At 44.8% G+C, this 24244-nt stretch overlaps 1 protein-coding gene across 2 annotated transcripts in view; it reads left to right on the top strand.

Annotated features, from left to right (window-relative positions):
* Positions 1-24244, top strand: part of MKLN1 (muskelin 1) — a 365725-nt gene that overhangs the window by 137692 nt on the left and 203789 nt on the right. Inside the window, exon 1 of one of the 2 annotated variants that reach the window (XM_019452771.2) lies at positions 14957-14979. The exons of the other annotated variant lie outside the window; for it this stretch is intronic. Within the exon in view, the coding sequence (XP_019308316.1) occupies positions 14972-14979 (8 nt within the window). The 5' untranslated portion in view covers positions 14957-14971. Of the gene's footprint in view, positions 1-14956; positions 14980-24244 lie in introns of those variants that run through there. 2 annotated transcript variants of the gene reach the window in all.

Below are 24244 nucleotides of genomic sequence, written 5' to 3' on the forward strand. Positions count from 1 at the left end.
ACATTTTCAAAGTTATTAGATTGCTCTCTAGATTACTCTCCACAGTGGCTAAACTAATTTTTACTCTTGTTAGGGATATGTGAGAATTTCTCTTTCCTGTATTCTTAATTTTTTTTATGTTTTATTTTATTTTTTGAGAGACAGAGAGACAGAGCATGAGCAGGGGAGGAGGAGGAGAAGAGAAAGAGGGAGACACAGAATCCAAAGCAGGCTCCAGGTTCTGAACTGTCGGCACAGAGCCTGAATGTGGGGCTTGAACCCATGAATGCAAGATCATGACCTGAGCCAAAGTCAGACACTCAACCGACTGAGCCGCCCAGGCGCCCCTCTTTTTCCCATATTCTAACCAACACTGTCAAGCCTTTTAAAAATACACATATCTGCCTTAAAAAAAGAAAAAGGGGGCACCTGGATGGTCCCCACCATTGCTGTCTGTGTCTTTCTCCAAAATAAAGTAAAAATAAACTTCAAAAATATAATAATAATAATAATAATAATAATTAAAAAATAAAAATACATGTCACGTAAGCCTTATTTTCAGATTCGGGTAGGGTAGGTCTGCAGTGTATTTTAAAACAGGCCACAGGTGATACTCAAACACAAATATCACTGAGAACCTCTGCTCCCCTGTATGTCTGTCTGTATGCAGTCTAATATACAGATAAGTGAATTAGCACAGTGAGAGTACTTCAGTGCTTTGTTGGTAACACCCGTGTTGCTCCATTAGATTCTTGAAGAAAGGATAGAGAAGTACCACTCCCCAACATGCTTTACTGATTCATTTTGAATCAAATGGGGGTATGTGATTTACCAGTCCATAGGGTAGTACTTGATCTGAAGTCCTACCTTTGCTAGCTAGGCTTACGATGTGTGTGTGTGTGTGGGGGGGGGGGGTGCTTTTTAGAAGTTGTCTTACTTCTTACTAGGTGTATGGCTGGGTGTCAGTTGTCAGGCTTGCATACATGTCATGGCTTAGGGCAGGGTGCAAGTCAGTAACGTCTGCCAGCACGCTGGGTGGTGTCACGGCGGGGAGCATTTGTGGCTTTTTCAAAGCCCTGAGGAATCTGAGAAGCAAGTGAGGGAATGATGCATGAAAACAAAAGGCGGTGGAAAGAGTGACCGGGCAGTAGGCTCCAGCAGGCTAGAACGCTCTGTCCTTGTTATTACTGCTTCATGAAAATGCCACTAGCTTCTTGGCAAGGTCTGGAAGGTAGAGGCTTCTTGAGAAAACAGAGACAAGTGATGTGTACTTTGAGGCTGGAATCTGGTTTCCCAGCTTCCCTACTTTCCAGGAGGCGCTACAGGATGAAGATGGGAAACCCTCTGCCCCTGGGTGGGTTTAGACTGGTCTTTCCCTCCTGGCTGCTTTCCTGAGTTTTGCCCTACTTGGAAGCGTCCAGCTCTGGTCTCAGAGGCCTAGTAGGACTGTCCTGGGAGAGAAACTGGGTGGTCAGACTCACCTATTGACCAGACTCATCTATTCCTCAAAAAGTAATGTGAAGGTCACCCTAAGGGAGGGAAAAGGGCTTCAGCCCTATGCCTCCTCGTGCTGGGCAGTGAGACCAGAGGGTGCTCTCATGCCTTGCCTGCTTTCTTCTGAGCTGGTACCATGCACTTTCACAGGATAGCCTGCCTCGCTTTTCAGGGATGAAGTAGAAGCTGAGGAAAAGTAAGAGAGTTCATTAGTTCACTGGATGGCTATTCGGACTAGTCATTATTAGACCTGTTACAAGTTAACCTCTGCCTTCCTGATGGATAATCTTTCTTTGACACACAAAGTACCAAGATGCAAAAGAGGAAGTACTCAGCATTCTCCTCCTTTCTTAAAAAGTAGCTGTGGGGATAATGAATAAAAATAGGTCTTTGTGAATACAATAGGGCTGAGCTGAGGGTGCGGTTTGCTTGGCAACAGTTCAGGCAAAATTATTTCTCTTGGTCCCCGAATGCTCTTGACATTGCCTCTGCCTGATGAAGTCCTAAAAGACCAGCTTGAATGTGACTTTTTTTTGGTGAAATGCCCATCAGTAGAGTTAATCATTCCCTTCTTTCTGGTTCCATAGAATTTTCTTCTTATAAAAAACATTCATCAAATTGTGTGACAATTACTCACTTGGGATCATGCCTTATTCTTTGTGTGTGTGTGTTTTCCCAGCATTTACAGACTGTACTTGAACATAATAGTCCTTTGATAAATATCTACTGGATGAACCAAAGTTCCTGAGAAAACACCAATGCTGAGCTCTTATATTTTCTTAATTATCCCCTGTCTTTTCCTCCTCAGGGTGAAACTGCCCAAGTTTCAGCTCCACATAGAATGGAGGGCATGCTAAAACTAGATGCAATTTTTTCTGAGGAATTGCTTCAGCAGGATTGGGTGTTTCAGATATATCATTCTGTTGCAGGTGCAGAAATTGTTTCTGGGAAACACTGCCATTATTATCTCTGAAAGGCGAGTCAGTGGAAATTTTTATTTTCCATTTACAGATGGACAAATGGAAGCTTTCTTCCTCATTTACCAATTACAGAATGTCCACTCTGTTCAAAGCACTGTGCTAGGATTTGCACAGGATACAAAGATGTACATGACAAGGTTTTTGTTCTAAAGAATGTTATAGTCTGGTTAGGATGAAAATATACTTTGTATGCAAACGTAACAATAACTTCAGAGCATTCCATTTGAATTATATGAGTGGTCCAAAAAGAAGTGCCAAAGAGAATACAGAAAGGTAGGCAAAATAATTTCCAGCCAAGGTAATCAGGGATATCATTGTGGTCAACATAGTACTTGAGATTAATAGGTTTTGTGCTGGTTATTCTCCATTTAGCCCATATTAGTTACTTGCTGTGATGGGACCAAGGTTGCACAGAGAGCCACGACACCGAGGCTTTTCTTTTAGGGTGCAACTTTACTCATGCTAGCACGGGTTGTGTGGGTTTATACCCTAAAGACTGAGCGCTGAATGAAGCAGCGTGTAGCCTTTTATACAATTTCTAGTTATTTGTCTCCCATACACAGTAACATACAGACATACAGTCTGATTGGGTGGTCTATGTTAGAGTCGTGAGGAATGTCACATACGTGCACATAGCTAGGTTGCCTTCCCTTGTTTTGAGGTTTTCATTACATTCCTTAGGGAGGGGTTCTACCACATTCCACACTTTGATGCTCGGACCCCCCCTGTTTTGGGTCAAAGAGCATCATCTTGGTTTGGAGGTTTATATTTCCATAACACCATCACCTGTGTGGCCATTTTCCTTTCACCATTGCCTCAGTGAGGCTGGAGGCCATATAACCAGGGAAGCAAGGCAAGGTAGGGTTAAGCAAACTCCCCAAATCAAGCAGATAATTGCCATGAGGGTTTTAAATCTCCCAAGAGTTGAAAACCATTCTCTAAATAACTCACTGGAGTCCCAACCTTTCCAGGTCTGGATTGGACATGAGCAACCTTTCTCAATTGATCTGTGATCTCTTCTATGACTTTTCCTTCATCGTCTATCTGTAGGCAGTGGTTGCTCAGGTTAAACTTTGCACAAACTTCACCCTCAGAAGGAAGCAAGTAATCTAAGGCCAAGCGATTTTGATAGATAGCATTGCCCATTTTGGTTTGCTGCATGGCTAGTAAGTTAAGACCTCTGGCAGTTTCATCAGTTATAATTTCTACAATGGCTTGTAGTCTGATTATGCGGTTTAGCGTGTAAATGGGAGTGCAGAAGTCCCAGGACCCATCCTTTGCCCAGGTGGCAGGGCCATAATATTGGATTATACGCTCGGGAGCCCATTCATCATCTTTCCAATTGCCAGTTTATAGGGCATGTCGTTTCCTTTGAGTCTCCCCATCCCCACACACTTTGACTCCCAAATGTTCCTCCCTGGTGAAATGGAGCAGGAAGAAAGATGGATGAATAGTTCCCAGCACACATGACCCTGATCAGCCTGGGGGAAGTATTGTATAGGCTGTCCTTCCCTATATCCAGTATAGTCCACCTGGGGCCTGCCATTTAATGGCTGCATCGACATTGTCCCGGGCCTCTTGGAGATGAAAGAAGTTAGACAAGGGGTGGGGATCTGGCTCAAGGTCATCTGGGGACCCCCGCCTTTGGGTTTCCCAGGCAGCTGAGTTTTAAAATCTTTGGCCTAGGCATGTTAAGCTTCCAAAAGGGATGGTGAACTTTCTTCCCCACCGGGCAAGGCAGTTCTTCCCAGTAATCGAGGTTTTGAGGAGCCAAACCCCGGTAGTAGGACTGGGCATTCTGTTCCATTACAAGGTTTGCAGATATCTAATTCTTTAGCCTCCCATGCCATTGATCCCCCATGTTGGTTCCCCCGCATACATAGCAAGAAGAGATCTTTATAGTTTCTGCTAAAGCAAGAGACAGGTCTCTTGTTGTGGGGGAGATAGGGGGAGGGCTACTTTCAATTTCCATAAAGGAATGAAAGACTTCATGAGTTGAGGCTTGGAGTGAGACAGTAACCCTCTTGAAGTACAACACAGCTTCTGGGGCAGTGCCTTGCCTATGTATATGTATATGTATATGTATATGTATATGTATATGTATATGTATATGTATATGTATATATACATACTATATATATACACACCAATCCTGAGGTCATTTTCCCATTTTGGGGCTCCTGGATTAAAGACAGTAAAATTAGGGGTGCCTGCGTGGCTCAGTTGGTTAAGCATCTGACTTCGGTCCAGGTCATGATCTCACAGCTTGTGGGTTTAAGCCCCACATTGGGCTCTGTGCTGACAGCTCAGAGCCTGGAGCCTGCTTGGGATTCTGTGTCTCCCTCTCTCTCTGCTCTCTCTCTCTCTGTCAAAATTAAAAATAAACATTAAAAAAAAGATAATAAAATTAACGGGGTTATAGGCTCCCAGTTTACAGCTGGAGGTTGCAGCCCCCTTTTGGAGGAGTGTCGCCTTATCTTTACCTCTCCAAGTGGCGAGACGCAGCTCCAATAGAGGCAGTAAGCCCAGCGGTCACCATAACACGTGGCTTGGTATGAGGTCTGTTCACACATACACTTGTCACTGAGCCTGTATCCTTTTCACATGGTAAACCTCCACAATTTTGAACCCAAAAAGGGTTTTTGTTAATAGCTGCAAACATATCAAAAAGTACCAATACCATGGGCACCTGAGTGGCTCAGTCGGTTAAGTGTCTGACTTGGGCTCAGGTCGTGGGTTTGAGCCCCGCGCCGGGCTCTGTGCTGACAGCTCAGAGCCCGGAGCCTGCTTTGGATTCTGTGTCTCCCTCTCTCCGCCCCTCCCCAGCTCACACTGTCTCTCTTTCTCTCTCTCTCTTGCTCAAAAATAAACATTAAAAAAAAATTAAAAAAAAAAAAGTACTGATACAGGCATGTGGGGATTAGTAACCTGGGTTTGGCTGATTAATCCACCCCTCCCTGGCCTCCTGGGAGTGTCGGACCTCCAACCATTCCTCAGTTGGGAATACTGTAGGTCAAAACAAGTGTATTGACTCTCCCGTTGGCAGACAAAATAGGTGGTCTTATTGTGTCTGCAGGTCCTCAGGACTTCTCCCTGGCATGAGAAGTGGGTATGGTATAGTAAGGTCCAAGTGACTCCCTGACCTGACCTGGTTATGTGAATACACGGGTCATGTGATGAGAAATCTAGGTCTGCTGAAGGGGTCCAGAGTTAGAAGCAACCAATACCAACAGAGCATCCCATCCACAAAAGGAAGGTGAACGCTTACAGAAACTACTCACCACACTCCCAACTGGCGGGGGCGGCCTCTGCCAATCTTATGGCAAAAGGTATAGCAAGAATCATAACAGCAAGAAACAAGGGGTGACAGTACATCACAGTAAGGAAACAGAGGTAGAAGATAAGGACAGTCAATCTGTTCCACCAGACCATCGATTTCTCAAGCTTCGGCCGTGCGTAGATTAGTAAACTTCCGGAGTGATTAAAGCAGGGCTGCAGTCTCCCAGAGCCTCTGGAGTTGCAGATTGCTGCTTCTGTGTGGTCAGCTTGCACGGTGTTGATGGATCAGGAATGCTGGCTTCACTCTGCGGTAGTGAATCCAGGGACCCACCTCGGCCACTTTTATTGCAATAGGGGTAACAAAATGACAGTGAACGGGCCTCTCCAGAGGGGTTTTAGGGATTGGACATTCCATTCCTTCACCCATCCAGCATCTCCTGGTTTAAAGGGGTAAGCGTCCGTGGTCAGACTCACAGGTAATCACTCCCTAACCCAGTGGTGTAAGGTGGTTAGGGTAAAGCCAAGGCTCAGCATCTGTTGCCTTAGGGTTAGATTGCCTATCTCATTTAGATCCCCCCTAATGCCCTTGATGATGGGGGGAGGGTGCCCATAAAGGATTTAATAAGGAGGGAACCCCATCTGCTTAGTGGGTCTATACCTGATTCTTACCAAGGCTATTGCCAACACCTGGCATAGTTTACTTAATTGCAGCTTCAGGGTTTGGTTCATTTGTCCCACCTTCCTGGAGCTCTGGGGTCGGTGTGCTGTGTGTAGCTTCCACGTGATCTTTAACCCCTTTGCCACCAGCTGCACCACCTCAGCCACAAACGCTGGCCCATTATCTGATCCCACAGTGATAGGGATCCCAAATCGAGGAATGATTTCTTTTAGAAGAAGTCGGGTCACTTTTCTGTGCCTTTTCTGTGCCTTTTCTGTGCGAGAAGGGAAGCCTTCCACCCCGCCTGAGAAAATGCACACAAAGACCAACAGATATTTACAGCCTCGGACCCGGGGGAGCTCGGTGAAGCCCACCATCATATTTTCAAATGGGGCTCTCCTGACACTCTACACCCCAGGGGCAGCCTTGGGTTCCTGGCATGGGTTATTCCGGGCACATGTTTCACATTGCTCACATACTGCTCGGGCTATGCTGGAGAGTCAAGGGATGTAGAAATGTCAGCTCAACATAGTCTCAAGAGCTGTCCAGCCAATTGGTTTCCTGATGGAAGTGCTTGACAAGGGGCGCCTGGGTGGCTCAGTCGGTTAAGCGGCCAACTTCGGCTCAGGTCATGATCTCACGGTCCGTGAGTTCGAGCCCCGCGTTGGGCTCTGTGCTGACAGCTCGGAACCTGGGGCCTGTTTCAGATTCTGTGTCTCCCTCTCTCTCTGACCCTCCCCCGTTCATGCTCTGTCTCTCTCTGTCTCAAAAATAAATTAAAAAAAAGTTAAAAAAAATTAAAAAAATAAATAAATAAAGGCAAGTGCTTGACAAAAGCTGGAGCTAGGGCCTCAGGAATTGCCACTCAGCTGTCTTCAAATTTCTACCATCCACCTGGGAGGTAGCTTCCATTTTTCAGTCTTAAACCATGTACTTTCATGTTGTGAGTAATTAGGGTCCCATTCTGCCGATGGACTAGGGAACAGTGCGGCGATTAAAGCTGCTGATTCCGCTGTTCCTTTGGGGGCTGCAAGGTTTGCTTCTCGGTCTGCCTGATAGTTTTCCCATGCAACCGTGGTGTCTCCCCTTTGATGTCCCACACAATGCATGATTGCCACTCTTTTAGGGGCCCACACACCATCTAAGAGTTCAAGGATTTCCTTACCATACTTTATGTCTTTCCCTCCTAAGTTTATTAGACTCTTTTCTTTATATAAAGCCCCATGTACGTGGAGGGTGGTGAAGGCATACTTAGAATCTATGTATATATTAACACATATCCCTGCCACCAGTTGGAGGGCTCGGGTTAGCACAATGAGCTCTGCCTTTTGTGCCAAAGTCCCCTTTGGCAGGGGTTTGGCCTTAATGATAGAATTTGGGGTCACCATGGAGTAACCTGCAAGGCACTCTCTCTTTCACAAAACTGCTACTGTCAGTGAAATATTCAGCCTCCGGGTCCTTGAGGGGCCAGTCCCTTAAGTCTGGCCAGCTGGAGAACACCTCATCCATGACTTCAATGCAGTCGTGATCTGGCTGGCCCAGCCCGACAGGCAGTAGAGTTGCAGGGTTTAGCGTCCTCACTACTTCCAGATGAATGTGTGGGTTCTCACACAGAATTCCCTGATATCTGGCTATCCTGGCATTGGTTAGCCAGTATTGTCCCTTGCATTCTGTTAACGTCAATACTGAATGTGGCACGTGGACTGTCGATTCTTGTCCCAGAGTTAACTTGTCAGCCTCAGACACAAAGAGTGCTATGGTTGCGAGTACTCGTACGTAGGGTGGCCAGCTCTGGGCAACAGAGACAAGCTGCTTGGAGAGATATGCCACCGGGTGATGCCATGACCCCCAACATCTGGATTAGGACTCCCACCGCAATGCCAGTGCACTCATGGACATATAGGAAGAAAGGCCTGGTCATGTCTGGGAGCCCCAAACCAGGCACATTAGTGAGGGCTCACTTTATTTTCTCAAAGGCCTTCTGCTGTACCGATTCCCACATCAGGGGCTCCCACTCTCCCCCCTTTGTAGCTTCATAGAGGGGTTTCACCAGGACTGAAAAGTTATGTATCCAGATTCTACAGAAACCTGTGACCCTGAGAAATTCCCGAACCTGACATCAGATCAAGGGGACAGTGACTGAACAAATGGCCTGCTTCCTCTGTGGGCTGAGTTGGCACTGCCCCTGGGAGAGGTGAAAGCCAGTGTTCTTGACTTTCTTTTGACAGATTTGGGCCTTTTTCCTTGAGACCTTATAACCAGTTTCCCATAGGAGGGTAGGGAGCTGCCGAGTTCCTTCCATGCAGTCCTCCTGAGACCTCAGCCAGCAGTAAGTTGTCTACGTGCTGAAGCAAGACATAGCCATGTTGATCCACTGGGAAGGCTCTTAGGTCTGAGGCTAATGGAGTGCCGAAAATAGTTGTGGAGTTTTTAAACCCCTGAGGCAATCTGGTCCAGTTGACCGGCCCTTGTGACCATTTTCAGGATTCTCCCACTGGAAGGCAAAGATTGATTGGCTCTTGGGGGTCAAGCAGTTGCAGAAGAAGGAATCTTTGAGGTCTAGGCATGTGAAGAAGGCAGCTTTGGTGAGGTAAGACCTAAGAGAGTGTATGGGTTTGGGACAACAGGGTGCAGCAGCCCGGTTTACTCCCCGCAGGTCTTAAACAAGCTGATAGTCATTGGTGTCCGGCTTCTGGACAGGTAGGAGGGGTGTGTTCCAAGATGACTGACAGGGTTAAAGCACCCGTGTTTTAGAAGTCTCATCAAGTGCTTCCGTATTCCCATCTGTGCCTTACAAGGGATGAAATATTGTTTCTGGTGGATGGGCTCTCTCCCTGGCTTTAGTTCTACAATTGCTGGAGGTATGTTCTGGTCCAGTCCTGATGGGTTGTCCTCAGCCCACACCCCCAGTATGCTGAAGGGCAGCTCAGGTTCCTGTTGTGGCTCTTCCATGAGGCTGTAGAGGCACCACTCTTCTCTTTGGGGAATCATGAGAGCCATAATCTTTGCTTCTGGTTTCTGTAGGGTCAGTCTGTCCCTGAGAGTTGAAAGTTATCTGGGCCTGCAGCTTTCCCAATACGTCATGCTCATTAAAGCCACGGGGCAGTCAGGGAGGTAAAGGAATTCATGGATGACTTCATGCCTTCCTAAATTGCATCATCGAGGATGCAGGAAGGGACGGTGTGTCCGACTTCCTGTGGCCCCCTCAATGGTGGCTTGTCTCTGTGAGAGGGAGCCCACGGGTTGGGTCACCATCGAGTGTTCAACACCAGTATCCACCATGAAGTCGATGGCTTGGCCCCCCACATTCATTTGGACCATAGGTTCTTGGGGGACTAACAAATAGAGCCTGGTCTGTCCTAGTCCTCCTCATAGTCCTCCATGGTGGTTAGCCCCACTAAATCATCTTAGGGGGCCCCATGTGGCCATGATGCTGGCTGGTACCAACCCTGGACCACATGGCCTCTTTCTTTCTGCTGAGAATTATCTTTCTGGAAGTGTTCTGACTGCTCCACCAAGGCAGCAGCTAACAAGTCTGCCTTTTTCTGCATCTTCCAGCATTCTTCCCTCCGAGCTGCCTGGTCATGTTTGACAAACACATTAGTTGCTACTTCCAGCAACTGACCAGAATTCATGCTGGTGAAACCCTTTAGCTTTTGCAGCTTGCACCCGATGTCCCCTTGGGCCTGACCTACAAAAGTCGCATTGACCATCTGCTGGTTAACGGGTGCTTCTGGACCAAAAGGGGTATAGAGACAAAATGCCTCACATAGAGTCTCATAGAACTGGCTTGGGCTCTCCTTGGGTCCCTGGAGAACTTCTGATGTTCATATTTGCTCATATTTATGGCCTTTTCCCTCTCTTCCTTCATGCCATTTAGAAGGGCTTCTTGATACCGTTCAGTCCTTGTGAGCCCTCCATCTACACTTGAGACATCTGGGTCCCATTTGGGGTCCTCCCCAGGTAAGTGAGTTTGAGCATAAGCCTGGGTGTCTAGTGTCCCAGCTGGGGCATTCTCCTCTAACCATTTTAGGGCCACCTGGGTAATTCAGCGACGCTCCTCCATGTCAAAGGGGGTCAGGAGGAATTGGCTGCAGTCCGTCAAAGCAGGTTTATGGGTTTGGATTAGGGACTGCATTAGTTCAATCATAGCCTGGGGCTTCTCTGGATAGGAGGCAGTATAGTGCTTCCAAGTTGAGAGGTCTGTAGTGGTAAAGGGTTGGTACCCAAAAACACGCTAGCATTCTCAGATCTGGCTTTCCTGATCATAATAGATGGCTCCCCTAGTTTCCCTCATGGCATCTGTAGGGCTCCCCAGTGTTGCTGCAGGGAGGGACTATCTCCACTGGTCTGATCTTCTAGTTGCCTTCTGGGAGGGGCATATGTGATTAGGACCGGTGGTCCAGGTGAGCTGGTCACATCTGGAGAGGTCGGTGGTGCTAGAGGTGGCAAGGCCTTGGGACTAGGGGCAGGCTCCGATGGGGTTTCAGCTGAGGCAGCCGGAAGCGCAGGTGGCAGTAAAGGATACAGTGGGGCATATGGCGGTGGGGTTTCCACAGGTTCTCCAAATGGTATGGGTTTTTCAGTTTTGGGCCAGCATTTGGAGGAAGCCATGACACAAGCCATCATAACTTTACAGTTCTCTTCAATATAGACTTTTAGCCACGGTGCTTGGGATAGGACCAGGTCTTGCCAATGGTCAGTGTAAAGAAATTGGTCAGGGTGGCCTGGATCCCCCACAACGATCCTGAACACTCGGCCAACTAGTTCCTTATCAAGTGAGTCCTCAGGGGACCAGGCCACCCCAAACAATGGCCAATCAATTTCACAGAATGTGCAGAGCTTTTCAGGAGTTAATTTCACACAATCATCTCTTGAATATCCCTTTTTGAAATTCCTCAACATAGACTCTAGGGGAGTCAGTTTACTCTGCTTTCCACCCATTTCTTCTCCTAATGGACAACTTTCATGCACAAGAGAGGGAAAAGGTGGGGGGGCTAACTTGGCAAGGACCTACACTCGCTTTGTCTATTTCCAGCTGCTTTCCTCTTGGAGATATTTCAGGTGCCTCTTAGCATTGGCGGCTTCAGTACCATTCCCTGACCCAGATCAGACTCCTGAAGAAATCTCAAGCCACCTTAAGCCCTATGAGGTTGGCATAGAACCACGGATCCAAACTCAACACTTGCTTTGGCCCCTTGGTCAGGCTGGAAACTTTCCCCTGTCCATCTCATTCATGCACAGTCACACAGCAATTCCAACCCCTCCCCCCCCCCCCCCACCCCCAAGGCCCAGTGCCTTGGAGTTGCAGTTTTATTCCTTACGGAACTAGTCGGGCAACTCCAGGAGGTGATCAGGCTCCTCTTCTGCCTCTTAGGGGTAGGTCTACCAAAATGAACCCTGGTTCTAACCAGTCTGAAGGGCAGCGCTCCCTGAGCTGGTTCCTGGGCCTCACCTGGTTCCTTTGTGCATCTGGGGTCCTTGCCTGGGCACGCTGGGAGGGGCTAGTCTCCTACAGATCAAGCAGTCCACTGGTGCCAGGTGAGGTCACCTCTCCCGGTGCCCTGAGGTTTGCACCTGGCAACAAGAGAGGTAAAACACCATCTCCACCTCCTGGATGCAAACCCCAAGAAATGTAATGGGAGCAAGGTTTGCACAGAAAGTCGTGACATGAAGGCTTTTCTTCCCAGGAAGCAACTTTATTTGTGCCAGCCAGGCTCAGTGGATTCGTGCCTGAAAGACTGAGCCCTGAGCGGAGTGGGGTGTAGCCTTTTATACAATTTCTACTTCTTTGTCTCCCATACATGGTAACATACAGACATACAGTCTGATTGGGCGTTCTATGTTACAGAGTCATAAGGAAGGTCATGTACATGTACATAGCTAGGTTGCCTTCCCTTGTCCTGAGGTTTTTGTCACATTCCTTAGGGAGGGGCTCTACCACATTGCGACTGCCATAACAAATTACCACAAACTGGGTGGCTTAAAACAACTGAATTTTACTTTCTCATAGTTCTGATGCCGAGGAAGACAAAAATCAAGGTTTTGGCCAGTTTCCCTCCCTTAGGCTCTGGGGTAGAGTCTGTCTCTCACCTCTTCCAGCTTCTGATGGCTCCAGGCATTCCTTGGCTGGTGGTCCTGTCACTCTAATTTCTGATCTTGTGGTCACATTGTTACCTCCTCTTCTTTCTCAAAACTCCCACTACTTCTCTTTTATTAGGTTATCTGTGACTGCATTTAGGGTCCACCCAAGCAATCTAGGATAAGTTCTTCCTCTCAGGACCCTAAATTTAATCACATCTTATACCATATAATATTCTCAGGTTCTGGGGATCAGCATGTGAACCTATTTTTTGAAGGGGCCACTAGTCAGCCTACAACAGCCCCCTAACCTTCTCTGCCCTGCTCTGTGCCCTATGAAGCTATTACTGTGATGACATGATTTGGACTCCTCAGTGCCTTGGCTCGCTGTTGGGTTTGGCCAATGGGAGGCATCAGCACGTATCAGAGGGTACGGGGGAAAAAGGGGTTGAGGTATTTCTTCTTTTTTCCCTGCTTTAGCACCATGGTCTGGCAGCAGCCATTTCCCATCATAGATATAACCTCCTTCGGGACTCCTACAACACTAATTTGGTACCCTTGTCTCTCTCTCTCTCTTTTTTAAGTAGCCTCCACATCCAGCATGGAGCCCAATGTGGGGCATGAACTCATGACCCTGAGATCAAAACCTGAGCTGAGATTAAAAGTCGGATGCTTAACTGACTGAGCCACCTGGGGAACTTCCCAGGTCTCTTTAGCTTTAGACGTTTCCCTTGTCTCTTTAGCCCTGGGTTTCCACTGTTGCTAGTCCTCAAGTGCTTCAGTATTCCTCTTAAGTTCCTAAACCCTGCCTACATCCTTGTAAGTATGTCTTCATCAAATTATTTTCAAAACCCTAGCTGAGTGTACCTTCAGTTTCCTGCCACGATCTTGCCGGATATAGATATGAGGCAAAAATTTAATTTACAGAACAGACAGACTCAGGTTGCCTTAATCTAAGTTTAAGTAATGACAAGTGGGAACTGGAAGGTGATTCAGCACACAGTACAGTCATAGCAGCTGGGTTATCTTGTGGCCTCTTCCATAGTAAATATCTGTTGCTCTGTACTCTGTCAATTATTGGGACTCTCTGCTTCTGCTGCCCTTGCTACGAAGAACTTTCTATGCTTTTCTCTATCTCACAGCTTTTACTGCCTCATGGTTTCTGCTGCCATGTGACTTCAGTTTTCTTCCCTCCTTCTGTGTCTTTTAGCTTCTGCCCATTGCTAACTGCTGACTCCCTCTCTGTATTTCATAGTCAACTGTCCCAAAGGACTTGACTGGTTTGGCTGCTCACCATCAAGGACAGACAATTGGGCAGAGCTTTCTTGGCAACCATCACATCATCATAGGTTTATTGTCCTAGATCAGGGGCCTGCTCCTAGAATAAATGGTTTTGTTTGGAATGGCAGAATAAGTTGGTAAATAATTTGGTTTCCTGTCTATTAGAAACCCAAAGGGTGTTAAGGATGTGGCAGGCATTCTGATGCTTTCAGGGGATTATCAAAACCCAGATGAGCTTCTGTTGTCCAGTTTAGGATTAAGCCTAGTTTTGAACTGTTGGTTCAGAGCCTTTTTACCACCAAGGATCCTTTTAATTATTTTTATTTTCTTCCAGATAAACTGCACCTTTGTGGAGGTAATACATGAATTCTATCAGTTATAGTGATGATATTGACAAAATTATTCAACGTGTTTTTTTTTGTTTTTGTTTTTGTTTTTTTTTTATTTTTGGGACAGAGAGAGACAGAGCATGAACGGGGGAGGGGCAGAGAGAGAGGGAGACACAGAATCGGAAACAGGCTCCAGGCTCCAAGCCATCAGCCCAGAGCCCGACGCGGGGCTCGAACTCAAGGACCGCGAGATCGTGACCTGGCCGAAGTCGGACGCCCAGCCGACTGCGCCACCCAGGCGCCCCAATATTGACAAAATTATTATCAGTTAGGATTATCTTCTAGAATGCACTCTTGGACCTTTGGTGTCTTGGCTTTGAGCCAAGAGAATTTAGGAAGTGGTGGTCCCATTTAGAGAAATTGACCCTGAAAATCTTAGCTTATGTTTTATAGAAAATAGAACTCAAGGGGCACCTGGGTGGCTCAGTTGATTAAGTGGCTGACTTCAGTTCAGGTCAGAGTCTCACGGTCTGTGAGTTCGAGCCCCGTTTTGGGCTCTGTGCTGAAAACTTGGAGCCTAGAGCCTGCTTTGGATTCTGGGTTTCCCTCTCTCTCTGCCTGTCCCCTACTGCTCTATGTTTCTCTCTCTCAAAAAATGAATAAACATTAAAAATACACTTAAAAAAAAAAAGAAAATAGAACTCAAACCAAGAATTAATGCTTGTTTTATTTAGGAGATGCAATCCCAGGGCAGCAAGAGTGAGAGAAAAAGGGAAGAAAGACAAAGAAAGATGGGAAACAATGCAAGATGATGTTTGAACAAACTGCAGAGACAGTAGGCATGTCTGCATGTCCGTGCAGAATACCTCCAGATGCTATGTGCTGGAAACATGCTCAGGTAAGTGCTTGGGAGGGAGAAAGGAAAAGGAATCCATCTTTGTGATTCCCTCCCATGTCCTAATTCCCACTGATCAAGATTTACCACACCAGGAGTAACCTTCCTCATACTTCTAGTTTATATGATATGTTCCCCTTGTTAGCCTCTCAGCAAGCCACATACTCTACAGTATGGCCTTTAATCCTGGTTGGGGAGTACAGAGAGAAGCCAGAAATTCATGGTGTGAAGCTGGCAAGCCTGGTCACGCAGTGGCAGTCAAGGTAGGGACCAGGCTGGGAAAGTGGCAGATAAGTCCGGCCTTAGGTTGGGGGCCTACCTGGGCCCAAACAAAGCAAGGCAGCTGCAGCAGTGGCAGAGACAAAATAAGTGACAAAATGATAAGAGAATCTGATGAGGCACATAAGATGTGTCTGGTACACTCAACATTAGAAGGAAGGTTAAGGCTGAAAGTTGCAGCTATGACCAAAAGGCAGTTGGTGGCTGGGGGGCAGGGAGGCACCTGGGTGGCTCAGTTGGTTAAGAGTCCGACTTAGGCTCAGGTCATGATCTCACTGCTCCTGAGTTTGAGCCCCGCGTCGGGCTCTGTGCTGACAGCTCAGAGCCTGGAGCCTGCTTCAGATTCTGTGTCTCCCTCTCTTTCTGCCCCTCCCCTGCTTGTGCTCTCATGCTCTCACGTGCTCTTTCTCTCTCTCTCTCTCTCAAAAATGAATAAACATTAAAAAAAATAAAAACAAAACAAAACAAAAAAACAAAAGGCAGTTGGAAACTCAGAACTGGGACTTCCTCCAGAAAGACAGTATTTTGAGGGTTATAGAAGGAAACACCAGAGAGAATTATATTCCCAGACAGCATAGAATAAAGGAGTAGGAACATGGGCGTTGGAGACAGGCAAAGCTATGCGTAAGTTGCAGCTGTGTGTGACCTTGAGCAATTTACTTAACCTTATTAAGCCTTAGTTTCTTCATCCATAACTGGGGATGATGATACTATAGAGCTCATGCTTCTAAAGCATTTGGCACAGTGCTAGGCATACAGTAAATGCTGAATAAACTGTGGCAATTATGATCATTAATATCATTCCTGGATGAGTATAATCTTCCCAGTGCTCTCTCTTCTCCAGACTGACTCTGCCAGTGCTGGTCCTAAGTGGAGCAGCATGGGTGGCTCACGCCTAAGTCCTTTAAATACTCTCAAGGGCAGCTGCCTCTGGATCGTCCAACACCTGAGGTCATGACACCCCTGTGCAGGTTGGTGGCCTCCTACAGAGTGCTGATACATTCAGCCCCAATAAAGTAGTATCACAACCCATTATTTTTGGTACCTAGGTAGTTGGGAGATTGAGACCCAAGTTGGGCTTCGAGCTGGGCATGGAGCCTGCTTGAAATTCTCTCTCCTGATGCCCCTCATCTACTCGCTTTCTCTCTCCCCCCCCCCTCAAAAAACAGAATAAAATAATGTACGTAAAACAGTATACTCAATAAATGACAGGTTGGTTTATTATTATTTTTTTTAATGGCTGTACTTTAGGAACGGAGAATGACTTTTCCCATGGGAAACAATCACATAGCCTCCCCAGGGAGAAAAATATAAGCCCTGATTTATTGGGACAGCAGAGGTAGGTCCTCTGGGATAGATTAGTGGGGGTAGTCACATTACAATTTAATAAAGAATTTTAGGGGCGCCTAGGTGGCTCAGTCAGTTGAGCAGCCAGCTTTAGCTCAGGTCATGATCTCATCACGGTTTGTGAGTTCAAGCCCTGCATTGGGCTCTGTGTGGACATCTCAGAGCCTGGAGCCTACTTCAGATTCTGTATCTCCCTGTCTCTCTGCCCCTCCCCTGCTTGCATTCTCTCTCTCTCTCTCTCTCTCTCTCTCCCTCAAAAATAAATAAACATTAAAAATTTTTTAAAAATAATTTTAAATTTAATTAAAGTTTAAATCCTTATTGTGCTTTTTTCCTTAAGAGTTGACTTTATGGATTCTCACTAGCCAAATTTGAAACAATCATATCACCAAAATTTTGTTGTATGGCTGTATAAAAATGATGGTGTATAAAAAGAAAAAGCCACACATTCAAAGTGATTAAAAAGGGGGAGGAGAGAAGAGATGGGAAAGAAATAGGAAAATAAAACCTTCTCTTTTACAGAAGAATGCCAGCTAATAAATGTTAAAGAAATGATGAGGCTTAAGAAAAACAGTTATGCAATCCCCAATGTAAGAACTCATTCAATCAAGGACCATGAGTGGATGATAAAACCTTGAGTGAAAGGTTGATGGGTGTTATGGGTTGTATTATGTTTCCCAAGAAAGGTATGTTGAAGTCCTACCCCTAGGACCCTAGAATGTGATGTTATTTGGAAATAGGGTCAGCGCATATTTAATTAGTTAAGATGAGGTCTCTAATCCAGTATGACCGGTGTCCTTTTAGAAGATGGTCATGTGAAGACACAGAGACACAGGGAGAAGGCCATGGGAATATGGTGGCTGATGTGAAGTGCTGCCGTTGCAAGCCAAGGAATGTCTGGGCTACCAGAAGCTGGAAGGGGCAAGGAAGAATTCTCTTCTAAAGTTGCACAGGGAGCCCTGCCGACACACTGTTCTTATACTTCTTGCCTTCAGAACTATAAGACAATAAATTTCTGTTGTTTTAGCCACCCAACTTGTGGGTACATCCTTACAATAGCCCTAGGAAACTAAAAACAGTGGCTAACAGAATAGACACAGGATAGCAGTGCACCAAAGCAGCACCCACGTATATGAAAGATATGGTTTTCCAAAGGAGAGCTGTCAGTTACCGCTTAATCAGGTATCAAACTTAACATCACTAATAGTGGGACAAGCTGACATTATGTGCCTCCTGATATGATGCACACAATCATATGTATATGATATGTGTATGTGTATCATATGTGTATGATAAGGTACACAATATCACTTTGATCGACTGAAAGCAATAGACCCAGATTCTTTCCGTCCCTATCCACACCCCTTTTAATGTGACTTTGCAGCAACTCCCATCAAGAGGTAGAGTTTATTTCTCTACCACTTGAATATAGGCTGGCTTTGTTATCTTTGTTGGCCAACATAATGCAATTGAAGTGACAGAGTGCTGGTTCTAAGCCGAGGCCTTGACAGACATTACATACTTCCACTTTCTTTCGGATCCTTCCTCTTCCATGAGAATAGGCCAGGGCTAGCCTGCTAAGTGTGATCAGTTAATGGAGCTGAGCCCAGTCATCCTAGCTGATGTCATCCTAGACCAGCAAGCCCCCAATCTGCCAAATGACTGCAGATCCATGAATGAGTCCAGCCAAAATCAGTTTAGCCCAGCCCAGATCAGCAGAACTACCTAGTCAATGGCTGTTAATAGAATGCCACTGAGTTTGGGGGTGGGTTGGTATGCAGTAGTAGCTAACTATTACAATGATCTAAGTAATATTCTTGCCAAATATGTTCAAATGGAAACTAACCATGAGGAAACAATTAGAAAATCCTGGAGCATGGGACATTCTACATTACAACTGGCCTGGGTATTACAAGTCAGTGTCATGAAAAACAACAGTGAAAAAGTGAGTAGACTGTTCTAGATAGACTAGAGAGGTTTTTTAATCTTAATACTAGTTGAGATTAAACATTTTGAATCAGCTAATTCTTCATTGTGTGTGTGTGTGTGTGTGTGTGTGTGTGTTGGGGGGATTGTCTGTGTATTATAGGATACTTGGCAGGAATCCATGGTCCCTATCCACTAGATGCCAGTAGCACCCCCAGTCATGACAATGAAAAGCTGGATGTTCACCTTGGCACCCTGGACTAGAGACAGAATCAAATGTAATGTATGGACCTTGTTAAGATCTTAGATCAAACAAAAAAAGATGGCCATAAAAGACATTTAGGACAATTAGAGAAATTTCAATGTGGAATTAAAGATATTGAATCATTAATTTTCCTAGGTCTGAAAATGGCATTGCATTTATGTGGGATAATGCCTTTATTTTTGGGAGATGTATACTGAATTATTTTAGTGAACCATCATAAAGTATTCAACTCACTTTCAAATGCTTCAATGCATAAAAATGTGTATTTATAGAAAGAGACAGCAGAGATGACAAAATGTTAACAATTGGTGAATCTAGGTGAAGAATATAAAGGCAGTCATTGTGTCATTCTTGTGACCTTTGAAAATATTCAAAATAAAAAGTTGGGAATAAAAAAAGGAGTCCATCTCACCTCCATTCCCGAACTCCTTAACTAATGTGATACAAAGAGTAGGCTTATAGTAAATGAATCTCGGTGCTCATTCTGCATTGCGTGGACAATGAGCTAGCTCAAACCAGGTATGGGGAGGAATGGAGCCTGAGGAAAGGGGTTTCTCCTAGGCTGAGGAGCTGTCCACACGCTCAGCTTCCCGTGGGACCACTGGCTTTGCTTATGTTAACATCCCATGGGCCCAAAAGTCTAGATGCTGGGCAGTTTGTGTGTTTCCCAGGCGACCCTGGTAAATAGCTGGCACTAATATCCAGGCTGCCTAATGCCAAGACAGTCTGATTCTTCCTTTCACTGATAAGGCTTACTCTCACACTTACCTGTTCTATACAAAGAAAAGATCAAAAGAGAGGCAGAGTTCCCTTCCCTGGAACACAACCCACTCCGTGAGGTCAGCAGGTCAGCCAAGGACAATAAGAGGATCTTCCCTTCTCTTAATGACCTTGACTTTGTAAGTTTCTTCTTTCCATAGTAAAATCCAATTGTTTAACCTATACTATATGACACAGTGGAATTCAAATCAAGCCCTGATACATTAAAGTGGTAACTACAAAGAGAACCATCATGCAAGAGGGCTAGTATTTAAAACAGAGACAAAACTCAGAAACCAAAAAAGGAAAATGTTGATAAATGCTTTGGTATAAAACATTTAAAACTTTCATATGATAGGGGTGCCTGGGTGGCTCAATCAGTTAAGCATCCAAGTTTTGATCTCAGCTCGGGTCTTGATCTCAGGGTTGTGAGTTTAAGTCCCGCACTGGGCTCTGTGCTGGGCATGACGTCTACTTAAAAATTAAATTAAATTAAAAAAATAAACTTTCATATGGTGAAAACTAATATGACAACAGTGATAACAAGAAAACACTGTAAATAGAACCAAAGGACAAATGGCACAGAAGAAAAATAACTTGAAACCCAAGAGAAAAAGTGCTTATTTATTATATAAAGAAAGCTTAACAGTTTTATGAGGAAAACTGAAAAACGGGCAAAGAATATGGACAATTATTTTATAAAGTAAGTATGGCAAAAACTACTCGGGGGAGAAAACACAACTCCATTAGGGCTTACAAAGTGCAAATCACAACAATGTGATACGATTTTACCTATGAGATTGACAAAAAGTTGCAAGTTTGATAAAACTCAGTTTTAGCAAGGATATAAGTGAACTTGTACTGTTGGTAGAAATGTGTTCTGAACAACTATTTTGGGGTTACAATATGGAAACATCTAATTCAATCTTAAATGTACATATATTTTGACCTAGCAATTTCACTTAAAGGAATTTACTCTACAGATAGAGTCATACAAGTTCCCAGTGATTCATGGAAACATTGGCTATAATACCAAAAAGTGGAAATGATTTAAAAGTTCCTCAACGGAGCAATGGTTAAATAAATTATGGCATATCCAGTGATTAAAAGATCTTGGAAGATCTACATGTATTGACATGGAAATATTTCTGACATATTATTAAATGAATGAAGCAAGGTATGGGTGTTTAGGAAAAACCCAGTCTTCTTCCCGTGTGTCTCCTTTGCTCTCACACTACCACCACACTCACAATACTCTGATACTAGATATGTGGGAGTTTTTCCCATGCCAACTAATTCTCTGTGAATTAGGATACCAGCTGGGTATCCTGCAATTTAATTCAATTCTGGCCCTACCTATAGATAGAGTAAGGTCCCACAGGTTAGGGGCTCAGTCTCATGTGATTGCTCCTGACTTCAGGTGCCATTCTCAAGTAGTAGGTCCCTACGTTATTCACAACTTCTGTCTTGGCTACAAATCAGAGTTTCCCATGACCTCTTAACCCTTTGGATTCGATTACTTGCTAGAAGAGCTCACAGAACTCAGGGAAACACTATGTTTGCCAGTTTATTATATTATAAAGGATAATGTAAAGGATATAGATGAACAACAGCCAGATGAAGAGATACATAGAATGAGGTCTGGGAGGGTCCCAAGTGCAGGATCTTCTGTCCCGAATGAGTTGGGTGGGCTGTGTCAACCGCCCGTTAACTGGATGTGTTCACCAATCTGGAAGCTCTCTGAACCTCATACTATTGGGATTTTCATGGAGGCTTCAACATGAAGGCATCATCAATTATTAACTCCATTTCTAGCCCTTCTCCCCTCTGTGGAGAGTGAGGGGTGGGGCTGAAAATTCCAAGCTTGTAATCATGGTTTGGTCTTTCTGGGGATCAGCCCCCATTCAGGAGCCATCCAGGAGCCCACCTCACTGGAACAAAAGACACTGCCAGGAAATCAAAAGGATTTAGGAACTTGTGTCAGGAAGTGGGATCAAAGACCAAATATTAGAACAAAAGATGCTCCTGGTGCTCTTATCACTTAGAAATGTACAAGGGCCTTAGGAGCTCTGTGCCAGGAACTGAGGGGTTAGAAACCAACATGTATATTTTCTATTATCTCACAATAGGACACTGTATATTATATGACCTGCTTTGTATAAAAATGGTGTATATATTATATATGCTTATGTGGAAAGAATACACAAATAGTTAACAGTGCTTATCTTGGGATAAGAGTGAGATTTTTCTTTCCATTTTAAACTTTAAAAAATAATTTTTAAAGAGAGAATGTATACAAGTAGGGGAGGGGCAGAGAGCGAGGGAGACAGGGGATCCCAGAGAGAGAGTGGGGCAGAGGATCTGAAGCGGGCTCTGTGCTAACAGCAGAGAGCCCAATGCCGGGCTGGAACTCATGAACCATAAGATCCATGACCTGGGCCGAAGTCAGCTGCTTAATCAACTGAGCTGCCCAGGTGCCCTTCCCCTTTAAACTTTTTTGAAGTTTGAATTTAGTTGGTGTCTCACTTTTACAATGAGAAAAAAAATACACAGATTGTGCCTTGAAACATCTTTCAAAATGTCAATCAGTACCCCTTCTGATACTTTTGTAGAAAAAATATTTTAATTACTGAAACAGGATGAGGCTGTGTGTAGGAAGCATGATTTTAGCTGGGGATATGCAAATATGCAAATAATATTGATCCATTGCAACCAGTTGTGTGATTTTTAGACCCTGGGAAGGTTGGATCAGGGCAGTTACTAACTTTCTTAAGTACTGGTCATTCACCCTTTTTAAATTGGCCAGGCCAAATCTTCTGCAAGAAGACTTCTACTAGAACACGACAGTAGCCCAGCAAGGAAAAAACAACGTGGCGGGAAATTTTCTTTCTCCCTCTTCCTTTTTCCCTCTCTCCTGAGTTTCTTCAGGGACATGGAATTAAAGACATAAACATGATCCCAAAGCACCAATGATACAGCGAAAAGTTTCAAAGATGCTTGGATAATTCTTGTTCTTTGTAAATGCACCGTATCTGTGTCTGGCTGATCCTCTTTAAAATACCCAAGGTACTAATCTGAGAGGACAGCCTCTATCAGGGGAACATTTTCTGTTCCCAGTGAAGTGGCACATTCAGTTCTTGGTGCAGGCTCACTTAATTCCTATTAGTCATTTCACAGCTGTATCTTGGGAAGAGAAAAATCTCAAATACTTTTGGCTGATTTCACTAAACTAAAAACAAGACCTTTCCTCTTTTCTCATAGTTCCCGCTTGTTTACAAGTTTCAAGTCAATCTTTGTCTATCTTTGTGGATATTTCTCCTAAATGTTTTAGTTGTCTGCTGGTCTATCTATCCTGTTTCCACTCTACTTGTGTACCCAGAATTGTTGCCATAACAGAGCAGGTAGATGCTGGGTTACCCACCCAGTTTGTCATTGAATTGGTGGTACAATTTTTGTTTGGTGGCTTCTGATTCTAAGGTTGTTCAGGGACACGGCTTAAAAGCATAGGTCAACTACCAAGCGAGACACTGGAGTTGATCAAGGTTTGTCTGTTATTTTTTAGGTTGTTTAAGGACATTAGATGAATGCACAAATTTGTTATTGTAGAGTTGCTATGAATACTGAGGATGCACATACGGGATTATTATTGTAGGTTGATTTGTGACAGCTGGCCCTGATTTACGTATTTCCTCAAGAAGATACTTTGAACAATTATTTAAATGCCTCCTCTCTGCAATTACAATAATAATGATAATGATGATTTTGCAACTGAATATGCAATTCAGGGCGCATACACTCAACTACTGTTTTTAGCTTGTTTCTCTTTTTAAGGTGGTGTCAGCTACTGCTGTCCGGATTGTTGAAGAACAAAGAACCATTTTTGTATTGAGGGTCACTGAACTACATGACAAAAGTAATCTTAGGTCAATAAAGGAAGTTATAAGAAAAATAATTATTATAGTTAGTATTTAAAGAATGCTATGAGCAAGTTTTTTTTTTCTTTCTTTTTCCTTGGAGAGACATATATAGCATTTTCAGAACTTAATTGCTTTCATTTATTGAAGTAATTTCTATGCCCAACGGGGGGGGGGGGGCTCAAACTCACAACCTGGAGGTCAAGGGTCACATGCTTCAGTGGCTGAGCCAGTCAGGAACCCCACGACTTATCTGCTTTTAAAGTTAACAACAAATACCTGATTCAGTAATTATAAATATCTGACAACGGTTTTATTCTATAGCATAGTCCATTAAGGAGCAGCAAGCAGAAAAGATGATGAAACAGAGGAGAGAGGTCTGTGTTGTGGGTAAGGGGGACAAAAGACAATGAAGAGTGAAAGGAGTCAAGTCAGATGCAAAAGGAACGGGGAGATGCAGAAGGTAATGAAAGATAAACAAGGGGTAAGAGGAATAGGACAGAGAGTCAGTGATAGCATGGGAGAGGAGTGAAGGAGATAGGTAGGAAGAGAGGGGAAGAGAAAAATGGGTAAAGAAGGAGGAGAGGTGGGGCACCTGGGTGGCTCAGTCGGTTGAGCGTCCGACTTCGGCTCAGGTCATGATCTCACAGTCTGTGGGTTCGAGCCCCGCATCAGGCTCTGTGCTGACCGCTTGCTCAGAGCCTGGAGCCTGCTTCAGATTCTGTGTGTCCTCTCTCTGCCCCTCCCCCGCTCACGCTTTGTCTCACTCTGTTTCTCA

The sequence above is a fragment of the Panthera pardus genome, unplaced genomic scaffold (genome assembly GCF_024362965.1).
Source record: "Panthera pardus isolate Hobbes unplaced genomic scaffold, ASM2436296v1 HiC_scaffold_8, whole genome shotgun sequence".
NCBI lineage: Eukaryota > Metazoa > Chordata > Mammalia > Carnivora > Felidae > Panthera > Panthera pardus.